Raw genomic sequence first — 16,209 nt, forward strand, 5'->3', positions numbered from 1 at the left:
ATGGGCACAAAAAATATAGAGAGGTAATATGGGACAAAACACCATAAAGAAGGGAAACAGGTATATAGGAGCAGAGAACATGTATGCTATTGAAGCTAAGTTGGTATCTTTTCAAATTAGTAGGTTATAGATGTAGGTTGTATAATATAAATCCTAGAGTAACCAAAAAGAAATAATTTTAAAAATATACAGAGACAAAAATTAGAAGGGGATCAGTTAGATACATCATAAAAGATCAACTATACAGAAAAGGAGGTTGCAATAAAGGATAAGGGAGACAAAGTAAAAGATATGACATATAAAAACCAAAGGACAACATGGTTGTAGTAAGTACTGTCTTTACAGTAATAACACTGAATATTAATGTATTAAACTCCCCAATCAAAAGACACAGATTGGCAGAACAGATAAAAAGCATGACCCAACTATAAGTAATTTATAAGACATTCATCTTAGACCTAAAGACACAAATAAGTTGAAAAGTGAAAGGACAGAAAAAGATATTATGTGCAAACAGTAACCAAAAAGGAACTGGGATAGCTACACTAATATCAGATTATAAAACATTTTAAGAAAAAAGCTGTTGTAATAGACAAATAAGGATACTATATATTGATAAAAGAAGAAATAACAATCATAGGAATTTATGCAACTAACCGCAGTATCCCAAAATACATGAGGCAAACACTGGCAAAACTCAAGGAAGAAATAAACAGCTCTACAACAATAGTTATAGACTTCAATACACCACTCTCATCAATAGACAGACCATCTAGACAGCGGATCAATAAGGAAACAGAGAACCTGAATAACATAAGTGAACTAGACCTAACAAACCTATACGGAACATAGTACCCCAAAACAGCAGAATATTCATTCTTCTCAAGTACACATGGATCATTCTTCATAATAGAACAAACACTGGACCACAAAACAAGTCTCAATAAATTTAGAAAGACTGAAATCATACAAAGCATCTTCTCTGACCATAATGGAATGAAGCTGGAAATCAACAACAGGCAGAGAACTAGAATATCCACAAATAAATGGATATGAAATAACATACTCTTAAGCAAAAAGTGGGGCAAAAAAGAAATAACAAGGTAAATCAGTAAATATCTTGAGACATATGAAAAAGATAATACACCATATCAAAACTTATGGGATGCACTTGGCAGGTAAACTCACTGCCTATCCCTCTATGTGGGACATGACTCCTAGGGGTATAAATCTCCCTGGCAATGTGGGACATGACCCCGGAAATGAACATGGACCTGGCATCATGGGACTGAGAAAGTCTTCTAGACCAAAAGGGAGAAGAGAAATGAAACAAAATGAAGTTTCAGTGGCTGAGAGATTTCAAATGGAGTAGAGAGGTCATTCTGGAGGTTATTCTTGTGCGATATATAGATATCCCTTTTTAGTTTTTAGTGTATTGGAAGAGCTAGAAGAAAATACCTGAAACTGTTGAACTGCAACCCAGTAGCCTTGATTCTTGAAGGTGATTGTATAACAGTGTAGCTTACATGGAGTGACCGTGTGATTGTCAAAACCTTGTGGCTCACACTCCTTCTATCTAGTATATGGACAGATGGGTAGAAAAATGAGAACAAAAATTAAATGAACAATAAGGGGGATGGGGGGATGCTTGGGGTGTTCATCTTTACTTTTATTTTTATTTTTATTTTTTGGAGTAACGAAAATGTTCAAAAATCGATTTTGGTGATGAATGCACAATTATTTGATGGTACTGTGAACAACTGATTGTACACTGTGGATGACTGTAGTGTATGTGAATATATCTCAAAAGTGAATTGAAGAAAACTAACTGTAAATTACATATATATATATGTATGTAAACAACTTATGGGATGCAGTGAAGGCAATGCTGAAAGGGAAACTTATATCCCTCAGTGTTCACAATAAAAAAGAAGAAAAAGCTAAATTCAAATGTCTAGCTGCACACCTGAAGGAACTAGAAAAAGAACAGCAATCTAACCCTAAAGCAAGCTGAAAGAAAGAAATAACAAAGATTAGAGCAGAAATAAATGAAATTGAGAATTAAAAACAATGGATGGCATTAACAAGACCAAAAGTTAGTTCTTCAAAAAGATCAATTATATTGACAAACCTTTAGCTAGATTGACAAAGAAAAAAAGAGAGAAGACACAAATAAAATCAGAAATGAGAGCAGGGATATTACTACTGACCACACAGAAATAAAAAGGATCTTAAGAGGATACTATGAACAACTATATGCCAACATATTAGACAAAAAAAGGACAAATTCCTAGAAACACATGAACAACTTACAGTGAAGAAACAGAAACCCTCAAAGACCAATTACAAGTAAAAAGATTGATCAGTCATCAAAAACCTCCCACCAAGGAAAAGCCTAGGACCAGATGGCCACATAGGTCAATGCTACCAATCATTCCAAAAAGAATCAACCACAATCCTGATCATACTCTTCCAAAAAATTGAAGAGGAGGTAACTACCTAACTCATTCTATGAGGACATCACCCTCATACCAAAGGCAGATAAAAACTACAAGAAAAGAAAATTACAGACCAATTTCTCTTATGAACATGGATGCAAAAATTCTCAACATAATACTTGCTAACTGAATTGAACAGCACATTAAAAGAATTACAAACCATAATCAAGTGGGACTTAGCCCAGGTTTAAAAGGGTGATTCGACATAAGAAAATCAATTAATGTAATACACCACATTAACAAAAAAGAAATAAAACACATAATTATCTCCACTGACACAGAAAAGGCATTTGACAAAACCCAGCACCCTTTCCCGAATACCTGGAAAAACAGGAATAGAAGGAAACTTCCTCAACTTAATAAAGGGCATGTACGAAAAACCCACAGCTAACATCATACTCAATGGTGAAAGACTGAAAATTTTCTCTCGAAGGTCTGGAACAAGAAAAGGATGTCCACTGTTACCACTGCTATTCAACATTGTCCTGGAAATTCTAGCCATAGCAGTTAGGCAAGAAAAAGAAATAAAGTGCATCCAAATTAGAAAGGAAGAAGTAAAACTTTCAATATTTACAGACAATATGATTATGTATCTATAGAAAGTCCTGAAAAATCTACAACAAAGCTACTAGAGCTAGCAAACGAATGTAGCAAAGTTGAGGGGTATAAGATCAGCACACAAAATTGACAATCTGCACAGAAAAATCAAGAAAAAAATTCCATTTTTGATAGCAACTAAAAGAATCAAATATCTAGGAACAAACTTAACAAAAGCTGTAAAGCTCTTATACATGGAAAACTGCAAAACTTTGCTTAAAGAAATCAAAGACTTAGGTAAATGGAAGGACATTCCTTGTTCGTGGATTGGAGGGTTAAATATTGTTAAGATGTCAATTATACTGAAAACGATTTACAGACTTAATGTAATCCCAATCATAATTCCATCAGCCTACTTTGCAGAAATGGAAAAGCCAATTAGCAAATTTATTTGCAAGGGTAAGGAGCCCCGAATAGCCAAACACATCTTGAAAAAGAAGAATGAAGTTGGAGGAATCACACTTCCTGAATTTAAAGCTTATTACAAAGCTATAGTAGTCAAAACAGCATGGTACTGGCAAAAGTATATATATATATATATACACTAGTGGAATCAAATTGTGAATTCAGAAACAGACCCTCACAGCTATGTCCAATTGGTTTTTGACAAGGCTGCCACATCCACTCAACTGAGAAAGAATAGTCTCTTCAACAAATGGTGCCGGGAGAAATGGATATCCATATGCAAAAGAATGAAGGAGGATCCCTATCTCATACCATATACAAAAATTAACTCAGGATGGATCAAATTCTTAAATATAAGAACCAGGACTATAAAACTCCTAAAAGAAAATGTAGTGAAGCATCTTCAGGATCTTGTGTTAAACAATGGTTTCTTAGATCTTAAACTTGATTAGACCTTTCTCCAAAGAAGATATACAAATGGCCAAAAAGCACATGTAAAGATGCTCAATGTCGCTAGCTATTATGAAAATGTAAATCAAAACCACAATGAGATACAATTTCACATCCGCTAGAAGGGCTACTATTTAAAAAAGAACAAAACAAAACAGAGAATTACAAGTGTTGGAGAGGATATGGAGAAATAGGAACACTCATTCACTGCTGGTGGGAACGTAAAATGGTGCAGCCACTGTGGAAGACACTTTGACAATTTCTCAGAAGACTAAGTATAGAATTAACGTATTACTACTCTACTAGGTAAATACCCAAAAGAATTGAAAGCAGGAAGTCAAACAGATATTGGCACTCCAATGTTCATACAGGCATTATTCACAATTGCCAGAAAATGGAAACAACTCAATTGTCCATCAGTTGATGAATGGATAAACAAAATGTGGTATATACATACAGTGTAATATTATTCAGCTGTAAAAAGGAGTGAAATCCTGACACATGCAACAATATGGATGAACGTTGAAGACATTATGCTGAGTGAAATAAACCAGACACAAAAGGACAAATATTGTATGATACCAATGATGTGAAATAATTAGAATAAGCAAACTCACAGAATTTGAATCTAGAATATGGGTTACGAGGGGCTGGGTTGGGGGCAGTGAATGGAAGAGTTAACGATTAATCTGTACAGAATTTCTATTTGGATTGATTGTAAAGTTGTGAAAATGGATAGTGGTGATGGTAGCACGATATTGCGAATATAAGTAACAGCACTAAATTATATAGGTGAATGTAGTTAAAATGGGAAATTTTAGGTCATATATATATATTATTAGAATAAAAATTAAAAGATAAAACATAGGACTGTACAACACAATGAACCCTATTGTAAACGATGGACCATAGTTAATATTACAATTATGAAAAGGTTCTTTCATGAATTATAACAGGCGTACCACACTAATGCAAGGTATTAATAATAGGGTAGTACATGGGGAAAAAATAGACCCTAATGTAAACTATGGAATACAGTTAATAGTTTTTTATTTTGTTTTATTTTATTTTATTTATTTATTTATTTTTATTATTATTTTTTTATTTTTTTATTTTTTGCCCAGTCTCCACAGAGACTGTCAAAAATTGCCAAAGCCGACTATGTTTCAAGTCATCATGGTGGGGTATTGGGAAAAGTTTTCAATTAGCAATAATTGTGCCTCGAATAAACCTCATTGGCTATGATACTGCCACTGCACAAAACTAATATTACTATTTTAATATGCTCTCACCAATTGTACAGTGGTAACACACTAAGGCAAAATGTTAATAATGGGGGGGTATATGGGACACTGTATTTCTTACATGATTTTTCTGTAAAAGGACTCTACTTAAAAAAAAAACTTCTCTAAAAAAAGAACAGGTAAAAACCAAAAAAAGTGAATGTGAGGTTCTACTCTGTCAAAGTTCCCTATAGTGCAGAAATGCCATGTGGATCCATCTGCAACTCAAGATAAATTGATTGCCAAGCATACCTATTAATATCCGACTAGCTACATAAGGCTAATAGCCACAAGTCAGTTAAATGTTAGGGAACCATCTACCCTAATGAATTAAATCAAAAAGAAGGGGGGGGGGTGCAGTTCTATCCCTCAAGAAATTAGTGTTCACTCATACAAAAGACAGTTCTATCCACCCTGAGTCTCATGGTTACTGGAAGGTAGAGGCTGTGTAAAGGCAAATAGTGACCAGTGGGAACATGGTTTGCTCTCATGAAATAGTTAACAAAATGTGTTCCCTGCAACTAGGGTAGTATGGGGATATCCCTTGTTGAGAGGGTCCTCCAATCCCCCTTCATCTTGATATCTGTTTCCTGTTTTTAGGATTCTAAATAAGTTTGTATGTGAAACTTATTTGGCTCTGCTGCTTAAAAAAAAGTTTTAAAACCACCACTTCATAACATTTTCCAACTCTCTGGGAAAATTCTAATGATTTAAAAACATCAAAAATAAAAATCTTTTCTACCATTTTTACATATATCACAATAATAATTACACAAAATGATATGAGTGCCAGCTACCTGCAAAACAATGCTAGTAGTACTTACATACCCACAAATACCACAGCTTAACTACAGCATACTAACAAGCACACCACTGAATACCAAAGAGAATCAACAAGCATAAAATCAATTTCTAGCAATATATTTTCATTAAAATAAAAATCCAACTTTCCCAATTCTACTTTAGCCCCTGGCTGTACAGATCCAATGTAAACTGAGAAGTTTACTTCCTTAATGGGTGAGATGGTTCTACCTTTTGTTTTAACAAAACACATAGGGGTTCCTTTATACTGAAAAGACCAGATATCATGACATTAACTCACCAAAATGATCTGAAGGAAAATCTCATATTGTCGCACATTATATAGTGCTTCTTTTAACATATATGGCTGAAGTTCTTTATTCAAGAGTGGGTTCTGTGCTGCTTTCTCAAGGATGGCTGTGTAGCGGCAGGCCTGGTCCTGGGTAATCTGAAGTTGGGAATCAATATGTTGAGTGGTGACTGGGATTGCTTCACGTAGAATAGATGGCACTGTTTTTAAAGATATAGTAAGAGAAGTATGAAAGACTCTTAAAAGAATTAGAACACCTATCTAAACAGAAGATCCTGTCAGAACAATAACCAAAACTAGTAGATCAAATTTTGCCACTGAAATATAATCTCCATAAGAGGTAGGCTTTGGTATTACGTGGCTGTTAATTGTGTCTCCCGGAAAAGCCACTGATCCCTCCTTCAGTATATCTACTTTTCTAATTACAGGAAAGAAAAACGAATGTGTGCTACTTAAACTCATCAGAACACTGAAAAATAATGCTGTTATTAGTCTAGTGAGGGAGGAAACTTTAACGAGAATGAGAATTTGGCTTTTTAGAACAATTTTTAGAATGTTAAAAATAACCCTGTCATACTAGATCAGTGATCTGGTAAAAGACACACCTTATCAATGGGTCTACAAAAGTATCAATTTCATAAGGAAGTTTCTTCCACTGGTAGGTCCTTGATCAAGTATTTCTTCAGTACTTTCAGACTCCTAAATAATACATAAGTGCATAGCAGGATAGTAGACACCCATGAATCTACAGATTTACAGATTTCTTCTCTTGGGTCTTTTTATTCCATTAAGAGGTATGTCTTTTACCAGGAACTGTTTTCCACAGCAATTTCATTTTTTACATAACTGAGTTTTACCCCCTTTTGGTTATTTGCCTTGGAGTAAAAAATACAAAGCCATACTGAACTGGGAGGCTGGCCTCTGGGCTGGTCCCCTCATTCCTTTCACTGATTCACTCTCCCATACTAGCTTCAAGGTAAATGAAATTTAAAATCTTGCCCCAGCAAAATTAAAAATTGCTACACATTATGAACAGTAGTTTTGCCTAAGGAAACGTCAAAACTAAAAAGCTTAAATCTAAAAATAGTGTATTGCATATCATATTCCTCACTATGCAAGTTAAATTTTAACCCTGATAAATTACAGATTTACAAAATTAATCTAATGGTATACCTACAATCATCAATGCCTTCTCCTCCCTTTCCGCAATCTCTGTTAAATAAACGAATTCCAGTAACAATCATGGTGAGTTCTTTCAGCTGACGTTCTTTGTCCTTTTTAGAAAGAGTTAGAAATGTCCCAAGCTCAGCCTGAGGAAAAACGCTCTGCAGTGCAGCTAAAATAAACCACAAACAGCAAACTAAATGACAGAATAAAGACATCAGAACTTAAATTAAGAGTTTTTTCTTTCTTTCAGCAGAAAGTTGTTAAGGGTCTTGTCTTACATGATTCTTTACATTTCTGATACATGATTACAGAACAGAGAGCAAAAGTATCATATATCAAAACTGGACTGCTGAAAATTAGTGCCACTATTTTGGGTCCATTTCCAATAATTAAGCATCCGTCAATAACCTTTTAAATTAAAAATTTTACTGGGTATATGGTATATACCCAGTAAGACTCCATAGATCTCTTTAACAATAAATAAACCTTATAGGATCTTCCCTGAATACAATGTGAAGAATTAGTTCCAAGTAGTCTTGTAAATTTTGTTAACAATTGACTGAAATATACCCCATGGGGAAAGGACTTGGTTAGCATTCCTTTAAAACTCTTGCTCAATAACCTCAGTGTAAAACTAGAATGTCCAATCAGGAAATAATTAAACAAGGATTTTCCTATGAGGACATTTTTGTATTACTAATTAATTTAAATTATGTAAGCTTTAACACTAACTTTAATAAAACCTGTTCTTCAGAAGACTACCATTCCAGAATCAGGAATTCTCATCCAATTGGCCTTACTTCAGGGAAATTGGAAACAATACATTATATATATACTCACATTCTATATTTGTTTTCTAGACTAAACAGGAAGAGGGGAAAACTGGCTTTTGATACTCAAGCGAAACATTACACACTGCAATATTACATATTGCAGCTGTCTCTCTGCATGCATGTTAAGGGTGGACACAGTGGAAGACTTGTGCTTATTCTTAGTTTTTACTGTAGAACATAAGAACCTTATCAAACTTGCTTATTTGAATTGAGTTATAGCTGCTTTTATCTAGTCTGTTGTTTTCCTGTTTTAGTTGATAAAAATTTTAAAATACCTACAGCTTGAAAGCAAATAACTTATAAACATGTTTTCCATAACCATTGCTTGAAGTGTTAGGTATTAAATATTCATTTGTTTGTCTTAATTTTTTAAGTTGAAAATTTGGTTAGAGGTAGAGGGAGAAAAGGTCAAAATGAGTGAGAGAACTCTGTGCAGGCTGAGATAATGCCTAAAATAATGAGCTGGCCAGACTGTGTAGGTACTCTTTGTATTTTGTAACATTCACCTTGAATAAACTGCTTTTTCACTGTTAATAAATGTATACCTACATAAAAAAAAAAAATTAAAAATTTTAAATTAAAATAATTAATTAAAACAACCATTTCTAATTGGGGCTCTGAGCAGAAAAATCGTTATGGAAGGAAGCCATAGGAGGGCTAGAGACATCATCTATTTCTCATCTCAAGGTACGAAGTGGGGAAGTACTTCCTGAGGATAAAGCAGTGTCCCCTTCGGCCATCCATTTCAGATGCAGACTCAATGCCTTTCATCAGCATGAAATCTCCGTTGCCAGCTGACCCCATGCCCAGTCAGCCTGGTACCCTTAATCACACTGCCAATGTTTCTCTGAGGTGTAAAAGATCCCTAGATAAGTAAAGCGCTAAGAAAATTAATCAACTTCACTTTTTAGAGGCACTACTCCAGTTTTAGAATTGATACATAGTGTGGGTGCATTTTCACCTCTTACCTGTGCTGGTTGTTGTTTTTGTCTTGTGGGTTTTTTGTTTTTGTTTTTTTTGACAGTTAAAAGGGAACTTTAAGCTTTAACACTTCTAATTTAACATATTTAAAAAATCATTGATCATATTTTGCACCTAGGGAACTGATGTTGTTTCAATTTTGTACCTGTTGCCTCTCTGACAATCTTGATATCTGTAGGGGATCCAAGTCCAGAGCGTAGTAGCACATAGCTGACAATCTTTCGGTAGAGGCTTTCCAACTCTTCTCTAGCACAAGCTCTGTTATCTGTAATTTCTCTGCTGACAGAGCCTAATCTAGACTCCAGAACCCGATGATGTTCTCCAATAAATTCCTCTAAAATCGGCAAAGAACAATGTTCCATATAATTGATCACGAGAATTCTTCTCACATAGAAAAAGTAGGACCAGAGAAAAACTGGCTTGGAAATGGTAATATACAGTATGAAATCAAGTATTTTCTTAAGATGTAATAATCAAAATAAAAATAAACAGTGGCCAGCAAGTAACTTCAAGACAAAAGGTTGGTGGGAAAGAATTATCACTCAGTGATTTAAATTACATACTTTGTCAAAACCCATTAAGACTTCAGACAATCCAAAAAGTAAGTATCAGAGAGGGAGGGCTAAAACCTCACAATTAGGCAGAAAAATATAGAAGGCAATATAAATAAACATATATAAACATATCAACCATGAACAGTTCATGCCCAAAATCTTGCTACAAAAGCAAATAAGAACTTTTTGGTAAATTAAAAAAAAACCCAAAACTCACAATCGCATCCATTTCATGATTATTTTATTGCTTTAAAATTTCTTCATTAAAAAGTTAAAAAAAAAAAAAGCAAGATGCATGATTTTATATACAAGGGGGAATAAAGACAAAGAAAATCACTAAATAGGAATAATGAGTGCATTACAGTGGGGCCAGAGGCAATCTACAATGAAATTTATTTTCCTTTTTGTTTCCTACTTATTTTTGATGCATGTATTCAATTATTTACATAATGAAATACATTCTAACTTAAATTTCCCATCACTCATTTCTTTGGGAGTCAGTTACATAATTTAGATAAACATACATCAGATAATAATACAAACTAGCACAGAAACAAAGTCTGCAAATTTAGAACTTTTAACTGCACTGGTTGTTTTAATTTCTAATTATTGTATATTAGTACCACAAGGTTAAAACACAATAGACCTGAAAACATAATTATTATGGACATGATAATGAAAACAAACATTTAATACTCACAAAGGGCATTGGTGTTTTTCTCATTTAGCATTTCCAACATTATTATTATTCCTCAAGGTTGGAAAACATTTCAAAAGATTGACAAAAAAATTTAATTTTTAACTGTCAACTAAATGAAGCTGTCTTATCTGAAATACAATACAAAGTCTTAAAAGTTATCAAAATAGGTAGAGATATGTTACCTCGACTTGTATAATTCATATCAAAGTAGACTTGCATTTTAATGGTGTCCAAGGATGGATTTTTACTATCCAATAGCCGAGTCACACAAAGCTAGAAAAGAAAAATCCATCAATGCTTCTAGTTACACTTTTCTGAAATATTCAGAAGTATTTTCCGAAGTTAGTTTCAAAAGTAAAGAGGCATATCAAAGCAATGATTGCTGATATTTATCCACCAATAATCCCTTTTATTATTATTTTTCTCTTTGAGGACTTCACACTTTATAAACTACCCAGAAGGTAACATTTAGTAATAAGTTGTTCCCCCTTAGTTAACCACTATCACCATGTGCAGGTGCTAAAAGTTCAAAGGCAAAACACTTGACATTTCGGTTTATCTATCCAGCCTAAACATGGATAAATGTGCCATGAACCTTATACTTCTGTCTAGAACTGCTCTAGAGTACCTCACTACTATTTATTTGAGTCTTGAACATTGCTTCTTTGCTGACACTGGAGGTCACATGCATTTCATAAAAAGCAGTGACAGCCAACCTCCTCTGTTTATGAAAGTTCTCTGGCTCTGCCTACTTGAAAATTTCTTCTGGTAAGGTTTTTCTCTTTTTTTCCCCACATAGACGGCTCATTCCTCTCTGCCTTGGCCTTTAAATTGATGGTCAATCAACGTTTTATTCCCTTTCTTTTCTTTTTTGTGTTTTCTCACCCCTAAGGCTTTATATACCGTAGCTGGCAGGCACTTGAGCAGCATCACCTTCACACCCACCTCCTCCAGCTCCAGGTTTACTTTGGGGTGGGAGTGAGGTGAAGGGTGAAGGATGCAAGAGTGAGAATTGGAGACTCTGTCTTTATGGATGTCTTTGTACCTGGATCTTCTAGGTAGGAAGTACTGTTCTAAAACCAGACTTTACAAATGAAAAGATTAGCTCATCCACATGAGTTTTTTTTTTAATTCAGTTTTATTGAGATATATTCACATACCATACAATCATCCATGGTGTACAATCAGCTGTTCACAGTACCATCATATAGTTGTGCATTCATCACCCCAATATAGTTGTGCATTCATCACCCCAACATGAGTTTTAATTGAGAAAAAAATGAAACTATTTTTATCACTTGAATTATAGCTAGTTTCTGTGGCTCTCATATTAAAAATATATTGAGCTTTATTCTTTCCAACTTAAAGAGTTGGAAGAAAAAAAGAAAAACTCTTCTTGAGCCATGAAAAGGGGAAAAACTTATTTTCTGTCTTCCTTGGTTCTCCTCAGCAGCTTTTCAATAAAATTTCTGATCAACACAGTCATTTCCTCTATTGCACTACTGTTAAGAATAGGGAGAATCACCCTAACATATTCCCCAGCTCCTGGCTTCCAAATCTTTTCCTAATCCATGCAGCATCTGCAGATAGATCTGTATTCCACTACATGAACTGCTGGTTGTGAGAGAAGGTGGAGATGACAAAAATTTTTCCTGCCCCTTTGTATGAGCCCAGAAAATGTCCATATAAAAGAGTTTGGGAAAGCTTGCTTCAAATTCTTTGTGTGAAGAAGGGAATTAAATTCAATTCATTATGCCAGGAGAAAAAAATAATGTAAATTTTTAGGAAATTAGACAACTAAAAGTGAGTCCAATATAAAACTTATGAAAAACATTAAAGACTTCTTAAGTTCTTGCCTTCTTTAGTCTCAAACCTTGTTTGCAAGCACATCTGCTTGATTTCTAACTATGGAATACTTTGCTTTGGTTTACATTTTTCCTTTAGAATTAAAAAACACAAATTACATTAATCCATAATTATATTTATGTGGATCTTAATTTAGTACTATGTAACTTCATGGTATATGACAAACCAGTTAATAATGTTCTCAGTGTAACATTAGATTAATAATGAGATGACTCAAACATTCCGTGGCAGACACTGCCACCTGCCCACCCAGTATCCATGTCCCTCTTTCCTTACTAACAGAGCCCCAATTTGCTTTGGGGCAAATATTTGTTCAGTTGAAAAAAGAAAAAAAATCAATATCCCAGGCTCACTTGCAAAATCATTCTGGTCAATAAAATGTAAGCAGATGGGAGGGATTATGGAAAAATTATTATTTTCCTGATAGAAAGTGACAGACTCAATTGGAACACATATTGTGCTTTGCCCTCCACCTTCTTCTTGCCTGGAGGTGGAATAGCTATTTTGGGACCATGGATGAAAGCCACCTACCAACGATGGTGGCCCAGGAAGCCAGGAAGAACTGCCTGTGTACCTCCAGACTTGTTTTATGAGAAAAAATAAATCCCTCACTCATTTGCACAACTATTTGGTGTGTTTTTGCTTTGTGCAAAAACTATTAGATTACAATGTCTAATAAAAACATTGTATTTGGAATTGTAAATAAATAATTCCAAATTTGAGAATTGTTCAATAATCACCTTAACAAGTTTCTGCACATCACTCTTTATAAGGACTCTATCGATGTTAAAGCCATTACTTGGATCCAAGACAACAGCTTTCACCTGAGAATAGGAAAAGAGACCATTAAATAATTTTATTATTTTGTGTTATTATGAAATTAGTTTTTATGTTTCCATTTAACAACTGCCTCTTGATTCTTAGGGGTTGATTCTTCAGCTATTTTTCTTATTACCTAACTCATCAGCACATTTATTAGAGGTTGAAAAAAAGGAAGCAATAGTATAAAATTTTAAAAAGCTCCTAGAAAAATTATATGGGGAAACAGGTTGAAAGTAATGGCTAGATTTTAGGTTGGGGAATTACTGTACATTCTTAACCAAAACAACAAGAGAGAGATCAAGACAATGATTAACTTTTACAAGAGTAAACAAAATACATGTTAAAAAAAATTCTTACATAGGAAAGGAACATTACTGATGTCTCTAAAACTCTTTAAGACCTTCTAAATCAGTCTACAAATCTAGAACTGACATGCTTTATAGATGTTTTTAAAATATTGTTCATTAACTTCTCCCATGATCTCAACATGCTTTCAACTGAATAAGAACTAGGAAAGCTTCACAAAACTTTAAGAGGAAAATGAGCATCACTTAAAAAATTTTTTTAAATAAAGGAGTAATTAAAAAAAAAGTTCATTCTTACCATAAAAGCAACCAAAGTTTCAGAAACAATCTCTCCATTGGCCGCACATTCTTGTCCTATTTCTCGAATGATATTCTTTATAACACTTTCTGCCTGAGTGGGAGGCATTCTGGCTAAATTAAACAATGACTGATAGTTTAATATTTGTATTTACATATTTTCCCTTTAATTTTCTCCACTATTATATTTCTAGAGTCACAACACTATTGACTTAACAGTATTTGAGTTTTAGTATCTAGGCCCCTCCTGTTTTTCATTAGTTGGTTTCTCTATTTTTTAAATGAAGGGCTTTATCAATGACAGAGAGTGATTAGACCTGAACTGATTGAAACATTTTCTCTTATTACTTAAATGATGGTAATCACTGAAAGTAACTGATTTGATGACTTTTAATCTGAAAAAAAGGGCTAAACAATATTTGAAAAAAAAAATAGAATGGGAAAGCAAAAGTCCATTTGTGTAGATGGCAGAGCACGGCTTGAAAGAGAAGGAAATGCTTATTCCACCACATTCATTAAATGACCTTTCCTAATTAGAAGAGCATCTTGGAAAACAATTCTTACTCCAATCATCTGAATTCTTTTTTCTGCACAGGGAGCTTAGACTCGATAAAAATAAGAAAGTAAAAAAAATCAAAATATGAGAGTTATGCATTAAGGAAAAAAAGGAACTCCTGGTTTTAATTCCATTTACTATAAGCCAGGAAAAGGTGCTAGATTTTCCCGAGTATCAGTAACTGAATACAAGAGAACTTAGCATGTAAACGATATCAAAAGCAGATAAAGGTAACTGTATTATTAGTGTTGAGGTGGATGGGTAATAGTAGCTTTTGGCACTTATCCAGGAGAACCAGATTGCCTGGGTTTCATCATAACTCAACCATTTTCTAGCTGTGAGACCCTGGGCACTTGTTTCACCTCTCAGGGAAGCGGTTTTGACATCTGAAAAATAAAGACAATACTACCAACCCTTCCCAGAGTTACGGTGAGGATTAAATAAATTCTATGTATTTAGTGGTTAGGCTAGTGCATGGCATAAGGTAAGCACTTAAAACAGCAGCTTCTAACGAAGTATTCAAAGAAAGTTAGCTATGGTTATTTTGTAAATTTGGTTCTCAATGGATGGAATATCAAGACCATCCATACTGCTTTTCCTTTAAAATTTAAATTGAGCTTTCGATTTGGTACTGAAGATTACAGGGCTGTGAAGTCAGTTATACAAAAAGCTCAAAGAACAGGCTCAAGGTCACAACCTGTAGTGTATCCTGGAGTTCATTGGTTGCCCCGCCTTCACACTGGAGGTTAAGAATTTGCATATGCGTCCTTGTAGGTGCAGGATAAGAATAAACACCAACAAGTTAGCAAGATGTTGGGGTTTTTTTAAGCACATGTGATTGAAACATGCACAGAAAGGCCTTTCCCTGACTGCACCCCAGCGTTATGACCTTTATTAAGCACTTGCTGTGTGAACTAAGTGCTTTTCACTGATCGCCTCACTTCACTCCCTACTCCCACACGCGAGGATGAGGTAGGCGCGTTATCGGTCTCCTGCAAAGGTGGAAGAAGCGAGGCCGGGGGAGCGGGGAAGGGTGAAGCCTTAGTACCCCCCACCCACCCAACTCCACACCCCGAAGTACCAACTCCCCTGAGTTCCAACGGTTGTGGGTAAGGACGGCCCCGAGATAGGATGCAAGGCTCACGCGCCAGCACACTGCGAGTTAGAGGTCTGACCTGAGGTCCGGGTGCGTCCGGCCGGAAGTGGCCGCCGTTGCTGCTCAGCGCGGTCCTGACTGCCGTTAAGTCTTACGGAGGTTGGACCGGGTGCTCCAGCGGCCCGGGATCGGCCCGCCGCGTCACGCTGGCCTCCTCAAGGGCGCGGGGCCCCGAGAAGGCCGCCCATGGTCGGAATGGAGGGCCCGAACCGTGTGTTTCGGATTCTGCCCCTGGGCCTTAGCGGTGCCTCCACAGCTGCCGGGCGCTCTCCCGGGCGTCCGCGTAACCATGGAGATCGAACTTTCAGGGCCGAAGGGGGCGGGGCCAAGGTGGGGGAGGTGTCGCTGAGAGTCTTTTCCCGAAAGTTGGACAGGGCAAGCTTTAAAAAACAAACGGAAAACAGAAAAGCCCAAACCCCAGGTAGAGAAGGGCAAATTCACCACACTCCTCTGGTTAAGGGTGTCAAACACAAGATTTCTTAATGTATGTTAACTTGCTAGTGTGGAACTCTGTGGAGCGTTCAGACAGGGTGGTGAGGGGTTAAGGGAGAAGCCCATTCAGAGAAGGTAGGAAAACTGAGGGGTTATATAGCTGAGAAACAAAGTTCCTATAAAAGTCTTTCGTTTT

At 35.6% G+C, this 16,209-nt stretch overlaps 1 protein-coding gene and 1 non-coding gene across 6 annotated transcripts in view; both read right to left on the bottom strand.

The window, feature by feature from the left end:
• CFAP206 (cilia and flagella associated protein 206) overlaps nucleotides 1-15,869 on the bottom strand; it is a 42,922-nt gene extending 27,053 nt beyond the window's left edge. For 3 of the 5 annotated variants that reach the window (XM_037844585.1, XM_037844583.1, XM_037844586.1), the window contains exons 1-7: nucleotides 15,601-15,869; nucleotides 13,871-13,983; nucleotides 13,186-13,269; nucleotides 10,762-10,852; nucleotides 9,471-9,659; nucleotides 7,522-7,680; nucleotides 6,336-6,544 (exon numbers count right to left, since the gene is read on the bottom strand). In XM_037844585.1, the coding sequence (XP_037700513.1) occupies nucleotides 6,336-6,544; nucleotides 7,522-7,680; nucleotides 9,471-9,659; nucleotides 10,762-10,852; nucleotides 13,186-13,269; nucleotides 13,871-13,978 (840 nt within the window). In that variant the 5' untranslated portion in view covers nucleotides 13,979-13,983; nucleotides 15,601-15,869. The remainder of the gene's footprint in view (nucleotides 1-6,335; nucleotides 6,545-7,521; nucleotides 7,681-9,470; nucleotides 9,660-10,761; nucleotides 10,853-13,185; nucleotides 13,270-13,870; nucleotides 13,984-15,600) is intronic. The other 2 variants (XM_037844584.1, XM_037844588.1) reach the window with 2 other exon arrangements.
• Nucleotides 5,075-5,215, bottom strand: LOC119541040. Its single transcript, XR_005218172.1, has one exon. It is a non-coding gene; the product is annotated as a U4 spliceosomal RNA (small nuclear RNA).
• Nucleotides 15,870-16,209: the final 340 nt, after the last annotated feature.

Source organism: Choloepus didactylus, chromosome 7 (assembly GCF_015220235.1).
Source record: "Choloepus didactylus isolate mChoDid1 chromosome 7, mChoDid1.pri, whole genome shotgun sequence".
NCBI classification, from domain to species: Eukaryota; Metazoa; Chordata; class Mammalia; order Pilosa; family Megalonychidae; genus Choloepus; species Choloepus didactylus.